The sequence below is a fragment of the Drosophila yakuba genome, chromosome 3R, assembly GCF_016746365.2.
Source record: "Drosophila yakuba strain Tai18E2 chromosome 3R, Prin_Dyak_Tai18E2_2.1, whole genome shotgun sequence".
Classification (NCBI taxonomy): Eukaryota; Metazoa; Arthropoda; class Insecta; order Diptera; family Drosophilidae; genus Drosophila; species Drosophila yakuba.
In genome coordinates, this window is record NC_052530.2 from 15,113,002 (window position 1) to 15,128,803 (window position 15,802).

Below are 15,802 nucleotides of genomic sequence, written 5' to 3' on the forward strand. Positions count from 1 at the left end.
GTGTTGGAAGAGCAGATTTTCCGAGGTGCGAGTGTGTGGGTGGGTGCGGGATCTTTGCATGTAAAATAAAAGCTTTGCTGAAATTGAAAAACTTTTCCAATATGTGCTTTTTCTTGCTTTCGTTACCCATTTTATTATTGCATTATATTCGTATGGGATGCAGCTTTGTGGATATTTTTATTGTTTCATTTCAGTGGCTCCGTGTGGGCGGTGCAATGGGGGCGTGGCTTTTATGATATGCAGCTGCACACCTAATCCCTTTTCTAAATTGAAACTCAGCATTTTCGCCAATCATGCCAAGTCAGGTGAGACGTTTGCAAATTGAAACTAAAGTTCTGCATGTCACCCCAATGAAAGAGTTGAGCAAAAATTAAAGAAACGGAAAATGGAAAATCCCTTTTGCCAGCTGCAATCCGATAATGGCACATTTTTAATGGCCACTTTTTGCAAGCCTTGTCAAATGCTTGCCAAAGTTTTCCGCTAATTATCGCAGAAGGCAAGGATATAATCCCACTCCATTTCCTTTGGCGACAATCAAAAATGACACTTGGCAGCGGAAAAGTGCCCACATTGGGGATAAACAAAGAAAGCAACAAAAAAAAAGGAAGGCCGCATAAAGGGTACGAAAATTAAGGGAAATAAAATTAATGCGTGGAAATTCATAAGCCCCGGACGTTTTTCTGACCGAAGCGAGTTGGCAATTTGAGGCACATTAAGCGACTTAATTACATGCGGCCATTTAATTTTATTTTTCTTGGCCATGGAAATGGCATGGGAAATGGCTTTTGCACGCATTTAACTCGCAGATTGCACTTCCGCTGCAGTGACAGCTGCATCAAATTGACGTTTGTATAAAATGCCATAAATCAGCCGGGACAAGCGCGAAGTCCTTCCACCAGCTGCGGGTCAAGTTTCGAGCCATTATATATACGGGCATACAGATTCCGGTCCAGATTCAGAATCAGGACATTTTCTTGGCCTGACAGCAGAAAAAAGGACACTCCTGCCAGTGCGGCCTCTCTGGCCTTGCGTCATATTTAAATGTATGACTGCGTATAAATAAAAAGTTGTCCTGCCGAGGACTCTGTCAGTTAATTTCACGCTGCCAGGACCTGTGAGTATGGTTGGGATGATGAAGTGCGTCTGCCCACGAGGAGGCATTAAATAAGCGCACAGTAAATAATTCAAAGACATTTATTACACATATGTATATAATATTGCTTAAATATATATATTTCTACTCCATAAAAATAATTCAAATATTCTTTACATTCATTTGAATTATATATTGTTGGGCAAAATTTAATTATTAAGGAAACAGAGTAATGTTTCGTACTTCCCAGAGCAACATAAATAAACCATATTGCCACATAGAGCACCGGAATTACTGCAACTTCAACCCTTTGGCATATGCGTACATTTCGCATATATTTTACGACTGTCATAGGGGCGCCCCAACAACAATTGACAGCCATATTTGCCTATCTTAATTCCTTGTCACAAACGAAATTGGCACTTTCGGCAGGAGAGTGTGAGTTGTACTTTGGGGACAGCTAACTGGCTGATAAACGGAACAATTAAAACCGGAAACAAGTCCCCACTTTGCGGTGAAAATCGCCACAATTTTGAGGGTGGTTATGGACAAAGAAGTTTTTCGGTACGAAACGGAAGGAAAAATGGACTGCTATCAGGTGGAAACTTTCTGCTGTGCAGGCGAACGAAGTGGGTAACTGGGTGGCTGCCGTGAGACACCTGGACGACCTTGAGCAGGTGCAAGGTTCCCCAAATGCTGCGCAGCACTCACTCGAAGGCACACACACAAGTTGCAAGCTAAATTGGCCAAAAACCCTTGAACTCGATACATTTCCCATTTCAGCTCATTAGCTCATTGTTGCTTTGCTCTTTTCATATCCGGCTTTAATTTGAGTTGGCATTGTTGCATTTAACGCATTAGCCAGACGGGTTTACGGGTTTACGGGTTTCCCCTTCATTTTCCTGAGTATTTAGTATCTCTTTAATTCAGCGGAATTTTCGAAACGATACGCATGCGCTCCCTTAGCGTTTGCTCTTAGCTGATTTATATATTACAGCCCGTTCTCTTCTTTTCGGAAATTAAGTTAGAGTGTTAAAGCAGGCAAGTTTTGTCAGTTGGCTCAACACAAGTCAAACAGCTTTTGTCATGTACAGTTATTCGCAAGCTATTAACCAAAATAAAAATGTCTTAAAGTTAAGAAGATCTGATTCACGGAAATGTAGAGCCCGAAATCAAAAGAATTACAGCGTTAATTTACAAATCAATATTCTTGTTTTATTGAACACAATACTACAACTAGCTGATCGATGTTGAATGCCGATTGGTTGGTTTTAACAGGATGACAGTTTGGGTGGGTGGCAAATATTTGATACAAATATTCGTCTGTGGCATGATTCGTCCGCCGCCAGCACTTCTTTTATGTTCTGGTCTCAACAAGCCGGAATTGCAAAGAAGGGAAACTACTACAGCTCATATGGCAATATGTTGGAGTATTTAAATAGGATTTGCTAGGGGTTTCACGGCGATGGACAGAAGGTGTTTAGAGATGACGATGGATCCTGGTGGTTGGCTAATGGCACTACACAGTAGCTAATAATGGCCTAATACATTGAGCGGCATTTTAAATTGGCAAATGGACTGGCAAGTTTTATAGCTCAACCGCGCCATGTTAGAAGGCTCCATCCACGACTGGGTTTCTTGGTGCTCGAAGGCTCTGGCTGCTGCGGCTGCTGATCCTGCTCCTGTTCCTGCTGCTGCTGCTGCTGTTGCTGATCCTGCCTCTGCTCTATGTAGGTGCGGAGTATGGTGTGCTTGTGTACGGACTTCTCGAACTCGGCCGCACTTGGACGATACGCCTCGAGCTTGTGCTGATAGCGGCCTGCCGACTGCGATGGATCCGCTGTGTAGGCGTGGCTGCCGCCCCTCGAGGCGGTGCCAAACGAACTGCCGCCGTAGGATGACGCTGATGGTACCGCTGCCTGTGGGGTGAACGGGGAGGGATTTGGATTGATGGGTTGGACGGGCTTGGGTCTTGGTTGGTTATAGCTGAACTGGCTCTTGTTAATGTTGTTAGTCGGCGAGTTGTTATTGGCGGTTTGACTGGAAGGGCTGCTGTTGTAGCCGTACTCATACGTTTCAATTGTGTTCCCTCCGTAAACGCTGTTGGCCGCTGGCGAGGAGCCGGGTGCGGCACAGAGTCCTTGGTAGCGGGACGAGGGCTTCATGCCGTATGTGGAGCACGAAGGCTTTCCAACCTCATAGGGATTGTAGCCCACCACATTGCCACTGCAAGAAGAAAAGAAACAACTCATTAGATATTTAAAGAATTGAAAAGTAAATCCTCTAATAAAATGATTTAATATTTAGGAGACTTGGAATATAATGTTAACATATTTAAACTGTACGTTATATTAACTGAATAAATGAAATTAACTAATCAAATCAAACATCTATGAAACTTACCCAGGCCCATAATTGCAGACGTAGAGCTTGTTGTACTTGCTGGTGTCCTTGTACTCCGCATATCCACAGCCCACCAAGCTGGTCTCGCCCCAAACCAGTTGGGAATAGTGTCCAGTTTTGGGGGACCAGGCGTCTCCAAAGGAGTACTTCTGCACCTCGTTAAACCAACTCTGGATGCGAGAGGGAAAATCACCGTCATCGGCGTCCAAGGGCGCCGTACTCCAGATGATGGCCAGATTCTGGCCCATCGTAAAGCGATCTGTCAATAGATTAATGTCGCACATTAGAATCGATGTGGTTTTAAGAAAGATGTTTGAGTATAATACTATAGTGAATGCTGGTGCAGGTGCTGATAGTGCCATGTTAGTCTTAGTGTTTTAGAAGCTCTTCGTGCAGGCAGAAAATGGAAAATATGATAGATCTTAAGAAATAGTTGCAATTGGGTGGCCATAAAAGTGATATTTTTAATTGGAAAACATATTCGCACAGGGGATTTTTTCATTTAATTAGAATGCTTCTGCTTCATAAATCATATTGACTTCCAAATCACAATCACAGTCCATATGAGTCATTTTCTGAAACAAAGCTCTCAAAAAGGTGTTTTCAAGTGATTGATTGGTGAAATTCATTTAAGTGGCAGTGAAAGGTGCCGTAAAAAATTTGAATACATATTAGTCTTTGGATTTGATACATTCCCTAAAAATAACGATGTTTAATCAATGAAATTCGGACTTCAAAGGTTTAATGACCACCGCAATTAGCCAATACCGTATCGTATAGAAGATAACGCGCCACATGCATTGCGCTGATCTGCTTCAAGTCCTTTATTTCAGATGTGGATATGGGATTGAGCACTAAGGACTCTGTGGATCGGAATAACTTACTTATTGTGCGGTGCGGATCGTGACGGAACTGGCAGTTATCAGCCCATTTCTGGGCCCTGGCGGCCAGCTCGTCGTCCCAGACGATCTCTCGCATATTCTCGGCACCCGGCTGGCCCGGATAGCGTCCCGTGGCCACGATCTGCCGGAGGCGATTGTGCTCCTGCAAGATGATTGATCTCTCTTCCGTCGTGATGCCCGATGCTGAAATGATTAGGTCGAGATTTGCATATATTAAAAAAGAGTCTCCAAGAAGAAGGGGAATTAATGTGGAATATGCATGAGCCACGCAGCTGGAGAATTTTATCATTTCTATTTTTGTTTGCATTAAAATGCTTGCTTTTTTCGAAGATGGCTTCGGGCTGGTGTTTCTCCTTTGACATGGAGATGGAAACGGACTCCAACAACAACTGTCTACCCAAGGGAGCCGGTTTCTAGCGAGCTAATATTTGTCGAAATCTCAGTGTCTATGGCTCTGCCTCACGGAAATCCCAAGTGGGGCTGCGCATTTTTATTGGTCTTTGTTTTACATATATTTTAATTATTTACCCAGCTACACAATATTCCACACTTGCGTGTGCTCCAAATTGTCGGCGATTAGTGTTTTATGTAACCAGCCGGTTGGACGAATCACAAGACATCTGTGTCACTTTCCTTAAAGCGTTTTAGCTTCCCAAAGTCAACCGGTTTGTTCCGATAAGCGTTGGCCATTCAAATGGAACACAGAACAACACGAATTGGAATAAAAAATCAAATGAAATGCAAAATGCCAGCGGCGCGTGCTGCTCAAAGGCGTCAATTAGCCAAATTCGATTTGATTTTATCCCAAAATCATGGTCCTATGACGCCTGACTCATAAGAGGTTTGTTTGAAGTGTGTCAGCCAATCAGTTACGAAAATTGGTCGCCGTTTAAGCCGAATTGCCCCGGGGTGTTAATTACTCCGAGATCGGGTCGAAACAGTAAAAAGGAGCTGAGACGGAAGTGGATCCTTGGGGAGTGCCCCCATTTCATTTAAATAATTACGCGCGCTTAATAATTTTTAATAATTATAATAATGGAGCAGGCGATGGGCGCTGATTGCCCAGCGCGACGTGATAGCACTTAAGCCAGGCTTCCAACTTGACCATGGCTTTTGCCGGCCGGTCAAGTGCCGGGACGTGTCTGTCGGAATCAGATTTAAAGTCAGACAACTTGACGCGCCCCAAGTTGATCGTCGCTGGGTAAATAAATTGGCAGCTTCGCCAACAGTCTGGCACAAATATATGGGTCTAGATGTCAATACTGAAGCGGCGGCAGCGGCGGCGGGGCCACACAAAAACCGAGAATACTAAACACGGCGTTTGCCTCGACTTAATCTTAAAACATATGCTTTCCAAGGCTGGACTAAAAATAGCACATGAGCCATCGATCAGAATCGAATAGCTAAAGCTCAAAAGCCCAGAGACCAGCCACAGCTGTCAAATTATGCTACATTTGTATCAATGTGAAAACCGGTAGGCGAAAGCCAAAAACCAGGCCCAGAGCTGTGTGTTTAAGACGGCAGCGGACATCAATCATCCGGCAAAGCCTCACATTTCCCTCGTATTCTGTGTGGATGCTGCGGTTGATGCAATCCAGCGGGCGCTATGCAAATTTGTGAACTACCTTCGCTGACAAATTGCACATAAAGCTGTCGATCAGTTTCCGCTTGCGGACGAAACAAACCGCTGAGATAATGTTGACAACGGAACGTCAACAGCTCGCTCGCAACGAAACGAAAGACTCAAGCAACGAACTCGCTCGTTGGCAGTCTGACCGCTCAGCCAAATGCCGACAATATGTTAACAAGTGCTTAACTGCACCGCATCTTCGCCAGGCGTTGACTTCACCTTGAACAAAACAGAAAAAAACAACAAAGTACAGGAAAAAATGCCCAACGGAAGGGGGCTAAGTGGCAAGGACTACAAGACGTTGAAAAATAACCGACGCATTTAGCGCGAGTTAATTTTCATAGTTATGCTTTATGTTTCGTTTCATTTTCATTTATCATTTACTGATTATCACTACAACTAGCCTTGTGCCCAACATATTTAATTACATTATTAGCACGGCGGTCTTTTGATTGATGCCGCACAAAAATGCTCCGGCTTAACAGCCATGATACCTGTGACATGCGATTAAATTGAAGTGCCGGCCCCTCCGAAGGAATCACACCATTTAATCGAGTTGATATCGAAGACAAGGCATAAAAGCAATCATCAATCAGCAACGCACACGCGCACTATAAAACTCTCTTTGTTTTCATTTCGCCTTTTATGGCAAATTTGGATTTTTTGGGTGTTTAGGCGCCGCGTGTGCAGAACAAAGAACATTAAATCGTTTGGTATTCCTATTTCTATCCGAAACTCATAAGCGTGGCCAAGATCAGCTCAATGACCCATTAAAAATCGGGTGATTTGTATAATTTTGCCAGCGCATTTGTGACGCCTGTTACTCAATTTGTTTACCAATTTCAACTTGGCGCCTGGTTGGGGCAATTAAAAAGCCAAGCTTAGTTCAATGAGCTCTTTTTGCACGCCTGATTATTAGGCGCCACTAATCGTGTTCAAGGGTTCTACGGGGCTCCTGCTCTGATCTCATTGTATTTAAAGAGGATTTCGTGTTTAAGTTGAGTGGCCTTTTGGCTGTACGAGTATGAGCTGCTGACAGTTGATAGGTCAGCCACCTAAAATAATTTTAATTCGTTTGGGCACTGGCAAATATTATATAAATTATATAAACCAGATATTTTTTAACCGGTTCCTATCCCGCTCGACGCTTAAGTAATATTTCGCCCGTATTTGTTGCTTTTCTAAACTATTTATTATGCAATATATACACTGTTTAAAACTGGAAAATTAAGAAAGCTGACTCGCTCGTGCCGTTCCGAGTCTATTTTTGGTGAGACCTGCCAAACTGGCAATTAAAGAAGCATTTACATATTGTCCAAAAAATCATCGACCCACCCTCGCTGAAATAAGCGAACGCAGTTTAAACAGAAGATTTTTTACTGTCAAATATTTGCACATCACTGTATTCATTCACACACTGAATAGTTGAAACGTGTGTCCAAAATGAACTAAAAAAAACTCAATAGCCATGCTAGACATGCCCTGGAATTCTATATTCTATAGAAACACCCAAAATTCCTGACTTGCATATAGATTTGATGGGACCTTGGCTTGATTTTCTTGAATAACTTACCAATTATCTTTCCATTGCAGGCGAATGCCACTCCGCAGGAGATGATCATGATCATGGTGGTTAGTAATAGCGCACTTGGCTGCATCATTTTGGTTATGTAAAATTGGGTTTTGAACAACACGTTGATTTCTTTTTATAGATTTAAGCACTTTGTTAAATTTTCAAATATAACCTTTTCATAAATGACAGAGTTATATTTGGTATTCCATACACTATAGCTTTGCAATTTTGCTAGGATTTTTTGTATCACAATTTTGAACGGTGGGCGGGGTGGGTAAAATGTGGAAAACCGAAAAAAAGAGCGCCACGAATAAAAGCCGACGACTCCAACTCCACTCTCGTGTACGTGCAGCTAGACTTGAAGGCGTCGCCTGTTTGATTAACCGCTCGGCGGCGCCAACGTTTTTATACCGCCGATCGCTGGCAGCGACCGCGGCAGAGGCGGCAGCAACAGGTAAAGAAGCTACCGATCGCCCAGCGGAATCGGAATTGGAATCGGAATCCCCAGGCCAGAAAAGTGAGCAAAGCGAGAGAGCGACGCAAAAAACGCCGCGCAGTCGCAGTTACGCGCCAGCAACTTGTTGCCAACGCAGCAGCAACATGTTGCTTCGGATGAGGCTGTTAGTAAGATACAATACTGTGTTTTGTGTTTTTCAGCCGGCGTAATTGAAGATTGAACTTTATATTAATCATCCTGCTGGTTCGGCAACAATCACTCGCCTTCGCCGGGGGCGTGGCAGCTGGCCGGGTCGCTGGGAAATCTGCGAAACCCGCGAAATCGACGAGCAGGTGCCCTGCAGGCAGGCAGTCGAAGCTTCGATCATTTCGCGTATCATTAAAAACCAATAAAAACACCCAATTAAATGCACAGTCGCCGCGCACAAGAACAAATGCCACTTGATCCTTTCACCATCATCGCTAGTGGGGCAGTCATGTATGCACGAGTATCTGTATCTGTGTCTGCCCATTGAACTGACCCTGTTCGCTTTTGCCTCGCGCATTTCCGCTTCGCACTGGCCGGCTTCTTGCCAAAATAATTACGCGTACAAAGCCATTAACAAGTACAAACGATTGCGCCGGCCCAGAATCGCAGAGCTGAGCCTTTTTTTTTAACCAAAGGAGCCCTATTCATGCACTGAAACCAATAAAAGTTTGAATTCGAAACAAAAATTAGGAAAACGTATAATTTTTTTAAACCATTTATGCTTTAAACTTTCCAGGTATATCCAGGTTTTAAGGAAAAGCATAGAAACATGTCCTTTAAACCGTTTAATGTACAAACAAAATATAAAACCCATTCATTGATAAGATATTTATTATCGTTGTTTTTTTAAGTGTGGCCACTGTTAACTGGTTCTGTTTATTTCACCTCGTTTTAGTGCCGCCGATGCCGCTGACCATGCTGATGCCACACATGACGTTTTGGGTGAGGGTTCCAATCTCGGTCTCCGACTCGGGCTGGGAATCGGACTCGGACTCGGTCTCGACCTCCTCCCATTCCCAGATTCGAGCCCAATCCCAGTGGCAGTGGCAGTTGCAGTTGCCAATCCCAGGGACCAGCAAGCAGCAACCGACGACGGGCGATCGGAGATCGGAAAACGGAGAACGGAGGCAAGTGATCGGCGATGGGGCATCGGGAGTGACGTCTTCGCTGCGCTGCTGATTTATTTTATTTCGCGAAAACTACATAAATATCAAAAATTATGCTCTACAGAAATATGAAATAAACATATGCCCGATACGTGTTCTTTGATGTACCTCTTCGCTGTTGCTCCCCAGGTTGTCGATGTTTTTGTCTCGGGGCTAGTTTACATTTCCTACTCAAGTGTGATGTGTGATCATATTTGTGCTGGTACAATACCCATGCAGCGCCGAGATTTAAGATTTAGGCAAACATTATTGGCCTTCGATTGTCGATTCTCGGCAGTCGGTGTTTGCATTTCAATAAACCTGCGTGAATCTGTCCGATCTGTCTGCGTATGTACGTACAATACGTATGTATGTAGGCACAATCGTGCATGTTAAGCGAAGTAAAAAATTCCCAACACCTCATTTAACTCAATTTAACAGCACTTGGCATCATCCGGCGGTTATCGTTGTAGCTCTTTTTCTGATTCCGAAGTTCTTCCTTCGATTTGCCTTTGTGTATAGTTTTATGACTCAATTTAATGTCTTTCCTACGTTGCGCGTGTGCTGTCCATTTGGACATCGGCTGCCACCCACTGGACCAACTTGTTTCATTCCTCCATTGTATCTTTAGTTTCAGCCACTCAAGACTTCACAAGTCGGAAGCGGTCAGTACTTTCCGCTGAAATCCTGACGGTTGCATATTAATTTTTTATAAAGTCATCGCTTCGGCGTAAGTGACTCAGGCGACCCAGTTGTTTTTAATCGATGCAAGGAAAGTGAATCGTTCACTGATTCACTCCAATGGAGAAATATCACCGGATTTCAGTTAGTGCCGTTATGGGATTACTGGAAATTTTAAGTTACGGTTTTACATAAACTAATAGGTTCACAATGATGGCATCAACTTGATTCATAATTCCTAACCTAAAAGTCGGGTAATTGAGCAATTTTATTATATATAGCCAAAAGCAATATTAATTAGAAAATTCTCACAAATTAGAGGCTATTATACCAATTTTATAGAACTGTGGGAGATGTTTGGGAGTGTCCAAAAACAATTTCAAGTAGATTATGTTTATAGCGATCCAAAAATAGTCACCAATTTATTGGCCTCGAAGAATAAACGAGTTTCGCCTTGAAACCCCGCATGCAAAGTATAAAAGCTATTTATATATTTTAAACTTCTAGATATAAATAGATAGATATCGGTTAGAAAGTCAGAGAGCCGCCAACAAGGTCATCAGCCAATTCATTGCAAATAGGGAGCGATGTTAACATGGCTTTTCCATTCGCTGATATAACGAGCGAAGGTTGCTGATAATTTCTCTAATCAGTCACTTGTTTATCGCGGAGATCGCCTTGCGGAACCACTCTGCTCTCGGCTGGCGAATATGATTGCCAATTGACATTTGCTCATAACTATACAGATTTCGCCCCTGAAACTGCCATTGAGGCTGATATCGTTATTATTATTATTTTTGCTGTTGATGCGCCACTTGGCAATGCAGGTGTCAAGTGTCATCAACGCATCCTCGTCGTGGAGGTGCAATCGCTTCCGCTGCCATAAATCTTCCCCAGCTTGACTGATGATCAACATTTTCTTAGGCAAAATAAACAATAAATAAGGAATACATTTGGGGCAAGCCCGGAGGCCGAGATAAATGACGGTTCGCCAACTGATCCGGGTGATAACTCAAAAACACAACTTTATTCAGAGCAGCTTGGATAGGAATGCGAAACGCCTGTTTTTTGGTTGAGTTCTCCATGTTCTCCATGTGTGACAAAACATTTATATACTAGATTACTTTTTTCAGCCCACCGGGGTCAACGGCTATTATTAAAATATAATTAATTGCAATTGAAAGCCGTCTGCCTGGCAGTCTGGCTGACAGGCGCATAATTAAAATGTCATACTGGTTGAGTTCACAACGAAGCTGTGAACGGCGAAAGCTCCATTAACAAATTACGGAATCGGAATCGAAATCAAAATCGGAATGATAATGGTAATGGGAGCTGCTCCATCAATTCGATGTTTTTGGCCAAGAAAAATAATAAAACAGGGAAAATAAGTCCAACACGTGTGTGAATGAATGAACTGTCCGATGTCGTAAAACCATAAACAATTTTCGTTAGAGAAACGTTTTCATTCTTATGCTAAATCGATTCATATGCTGATCACTCTGCGCTTGTGGTTCTTTCTTATTTTATTTTTTCTTTTTTTGAACTTGTGCCGGCACAGAAATTGATGAGGGTTTTCGAGGGGGGGGATCAGGGATCTGGAAACTGGGATATATGCGCACACACCTTCATTAATTCGCTTTGGTAGCCAGCGTTTTTTCATTAAAAAGCCGTCAGCGTACAATAAATTTTGACCATTTTTTGTGATCCGGTGATTTTTTTTCACTTTGCGCCTGCTGAGCCGATTTCGCCCCGTCTTTTTATAGGCTTCATTATGGGTCCGATCGCTGTATGTATTTATTTTGCGCAGCCAGGCGACAGAACATAATTTTAACGCTCTTTATCGCGCCGCTCCGCTGCGCATGGTGCGATTCGACACTCGGTGCGAATATTGATTTATGCACCGTTTTTTTGTTTATTTGCGATCTGAGAATTGAAAATTCAAAGTTCGCATTGGTGGCTGTTTAACTATATCAGCGCATTTGATCTCTCGCCCCAGCTGCCTCTGTCTTTGACATTCGATGAATTCATAAGAGCGACACGACAACTTAATCAAAGCTAAGCACCGATCATAATTTATCAATTTCTGTCAGGCGGAAAAAAGCAAAACAAGCGGAAAGACAGGGGAATACAATACACAAATTAACAAAACTTTTATTACTGGTTGACTAACGGTGCCACGGTGGAACCATTGGTGGTCCGGCGAATCTAACAAGCCCGGAATATACTCGTACATATCTGCCTCTGATTGGAGACCCGACTTATGTGAGAGCCGCCACTCGCTCGCCTTGAGAGTTTCGGCTGCCACTGTACGTTCCATTTAATGGCATCATAATAGAACATACTTAAGCCAAACGTATCTATTATCTGGGGATCGTCTGCCCGCCGTTTCAGAAAAGGTCAAAGCGCGGAAGTTCAGCGAAACCCGAACGGGATCGCGATGTATAGATACGGTATCAGATATAATCCGAGTGTGAGAGGTGCTTGGACCCGAATTACACTGCGGAAAATATGGTATTTGTGGTATGTAAAGCATATATATTTTTAAGGTAAGTCCATACAGCCTGCCATACAAGTTGCACAAACATAGAAAACATTTTATGAAATATTATTTAATTAAGGGCTTTAACATGTAGATATTTATTTCTTTATCTTTTCTTCAGTGATTGCAAATAGTTTTTTTGGAAGAGTAGGGGAAGCACGGAAGTCTTGCGATGTTTACGCCAATGTTATGAAAGGTTTAATCTGATTAAACTTAACCTGTTCAAAAAACTCATTTAAGTCACCAGAAAAGTCTAATGAACATAATAAATTTTGATCGTATCTTTAAATATTTGAACATGGTCATTAAAAGAACTAGACAAATAGCTTATAAACGTTACAAATATTTTTCAATACGTCATTGATAGGACAAAAAACCTTTAACGTCATCACAGTTTCCAAGTACCCCTTTTCCTAGGGTAGGATGAAAAGCAAAAGCGCTACACATCATAATTCTTAATTAGCTTGAAAACTAAACTAGAAGTCGTGAGTCGCGAGAAACTTGTTTGTACAATCCGATCGGTTATGCTGGAATGACAAATTATGCATAATCAGCCTGCCAGACTAAGATGTAGTTTCACAGAGAGATTCACACAATTAACAAACAGATTTATATATTTTTCTTTCAAACGAGACCAGGGAGTACAACGAAGACAATGATCTATGCATATGAATGAGATAGAAAAATTATGCAGATAGAGGGATTGGATGTGTTATTGTTGAAGTCTCCAGATCCTTTTCGCTAAGCAAGATTTCGATGTCCTTCTCCACGGATGATTGCTCTTGGAATCTACCGATCACGTCCATTAGAACCAGTCCACCCACCAAACAGAATCCAGCTATGTATAGGTAGAAAATAGGACTATTGGGAAAGGAGTATTCATCGTGCCACGATCCCTTGATCCCCAACCGCTTCAGGTCATCAAAGGTCGTTGGCATGGGCAGCCATTTGTTGACCATCTTTCCCTTGAAGGTGATGGGCTTTACGCCCCCAAACCGCCAGGAACCCCTTCCCATCTGCTTGCTCCGGACTGCGGACTGATACTGCGACCAAACCGTATAGACTCGTCTTCCGGTAAACGTGGATTCCTGCGGAGATTTGTTTTGGTTCTGCATCCGGAGTCTGGAGTCGTAGATCTGCCTGGAATTTTGCCGATGCAGCGTCTGATAGGCCTCGCAGATCTTCATGAAGACCTCCGAGTCGCTGGTCTGGCTATTCGCATCCGGATGGTACTTCTTCGACAACTCTATGAAGGCGAGCTTAATCTGCCGGTCGCTGGAGCCCACGGGCACGTTCAGCACCTGGTAGTGGTTCTCCACGCGGAGCTGCGACATCGGTTGGCTCTGGTACGTGAATCTGGAGCCGAAGGTGGCCAGGCAACGCACCGGTTGGCCAGCACTGGTCTGGATGGTCCTCAACATTCACGTAAATTTTGCGGGTCCCGAATCGTAAATGATAAATTTTTAAAACTCTTGTTCTCGCATGAAAAAAAAAAACAATGTGTTTAGGGTAAAAATTTATTTGACTGTTCTACAGCTGCCAACCGATCTGTTCTGGATGTGTAGTGAGTGTTGAATGAACAGAACTATTATATTATACAAATCAATGCGATCATACTTTCCTGTCGATTATTGTTATTTTATACCAAACTAAGATTTCGCTCAAAAACATACTATCCGAAGTCAAGGATGATCATGCATTAGTGGTCAGATAAAAATGATTTATAACCATCAAAAAGGATTAAGAAACATGACATTACATTTTCTCTCAGAAAATGTCTTTTATTTTCTGTACGATTAGCGAGTTGAAGACCAAGCAAATGAGGAATCCCAATAACAAAAACTGAGTCACCGTGTCAAATATCCCATATTTGGCGATGGGGCGACAAACCATTATACTAACAGCCGAGATCGATAGAAGATCGACCCTGGGCTATATAAGCAGCCCCATGGCCAATTCTGTAAACAGTCACACAATTGTGGTATGATTTGTGGGCCATTATCTGTCTCTCCTGACCTTCCGGAAGTGCCAACGAACTTGGCAATGAATCTTCCACGCTTGGAGCGACGCGTGTACCCTGGATTTGGCCAACTAGATAACCTGATAACTTGCGTTACACAGTCAAGTTAAATATTTGGCACGTGTGGGTGGTGTTTTCGAGGCAAACTGGTCATTTCTCTCAGCTGCGAAGACATAAACAATTCCATTGAACTTGGTTTTCGCACACTGCGTCAGCGGTTAAGCTTTAGATTACGTCGAAGGTGGCTAAAAACATTTGCACAAGACATTACTATAATTGTTTTTGATGGCGCATTATACGCAGCTTGACAATTTCCATCGAATCACAATGTTTGCCCAGCGAGTCATTCATTCACCTGCAAATTAGTGTGGCCATAAACGATCTTATAAATAGAGATGCTGCCGTTTCTTTATTGTTACCCGATTAAATGCACCATGAAAGACTAATTACTTTTAATTAAGAACTGATGGCATTTAGCTTATGAAACAATATCTTAAACAGTTTTCAAAAAACTAAATGCTACAAGAAATTTTCATTTTTAAAAATGTCTTGTTTTAAAAGACGTCAAAGGAACCATTAAATTATAAGCTAAATTAATTTAAATGGAAATCAAAATTTGTTCTTATATCTTACATTTTAGTTTCAGATATTATTTACAAAGTTAACTCAGTTTGGAGTCTTCGGAATTTTTTATTAAAAAAAAAAGTAATGGGTTAAGTCCCAAACCTAACCTTTCTTTTTCAGAGTACTTCCCCGCCCCGATGGACAATTCCAGTCTGCGACTGGTCATCGTTTGTAGGAGCCACCTGCTAATTGGTTTCAGTTGGACGGACCGTGCCCAACACCTTCTTTGAGTCCCAGGAACAGTGGCCTCGAGGCGGCAAGATCCCAATACTTATCGCGAAAAGCTGTGAACATTTAAGTGGAATTCATTAGGTTGCCGGTCCGGTTGTAGATGGACAGGTCATTAGCGATTGGCGACTTTAAATGATTCCAGGTCGCCGGAATCCCCTTCTATTTCTGCTAGATCGAAGGGCTAACAATAATATTTTCGTTTGTGTGTCACTGTGCAGCTGGGTTGGTAGAGCTTTTTGTTGTATTTTTGGCAGCATCATTTGGCCACAGCCCATATATGTTAATTGACACTACCAATTTGCTTCGGCAGCGGACCATCTAGCCACGTTTCCGTCGAAATCTCCATAGCCAAACGCAGTTGCCGGCGAAAGCCTGTCCAGGCGACCAAATGCAAAACGATAATTGGAAACAGGTTCTGTTTCTATTGAAGAATTAGCTGGCCCATCCCCAAGCCCATCCCCACTGAAAAAGCCGGCC

At 42.7% G+C, this 15,802-nt stretch overlaps 2 protein-coding genes across 3 annotated transcripts; both read right to left on the minus strand.

Moving 5' to 3' along the window:
* Positions 1–2,282: 2,282 nt before the first annotated feature.
* LOC6536924 (venom allergen 5) lies at positions 2,283–7,998 on the minus strand. 2 transcript variants are annotated; one of them, XM_039375871.2, is made up of 5 exons: positions 7,602–7,998; positions 4,381–4,581; positions 3,497–3,755; positions 3,167–3,319; positions 2,669–3,012 (listed from the first exon to the last, which is right to left on the minus strand). In XM_039375871.2, the coding sequence occupies exons 1-5, from the start codon at positions 7,687–7,689 to the stop codon at positions 2,820–2,822; spliced, it is 894 nt and encodes a 297-aa protein (XP_039231805.1). In that variant the 5' UTR covers positions 7,690–7,998; the 3' UTR covers positions 2,669–2,819. The 2 variants fall into 2 exon arrangements, with proteins under 2 accessions (XP_002097493.1, XP_039231805.1); XM_002097457.4 differs by having other exon boundaries at positions 2,283–3,319; positions 7,602–7,995.
* Positions 7,999–13,046: 5,048 nt separating this feature from the next.
* LOC6536926 (chaperone protein DnaJ) lies at positions 13,047–14,029 on the minus strand. The gene has a single exon (XM_002097459.3). The coding sequence runs from the start codon at positions 13,869–13,871 to the stop codon at positions 13,137–13,139; it is 735 nt and encodes a 244-aa protein (XP_002097495.1). The 5' UTR covers positions 13,872–14,029; the 3' UTR covers positions 13,047–13,136.
* Between the last annotated feature and the right edge of the window lie 1,773 nt (positions 14,030–15,802).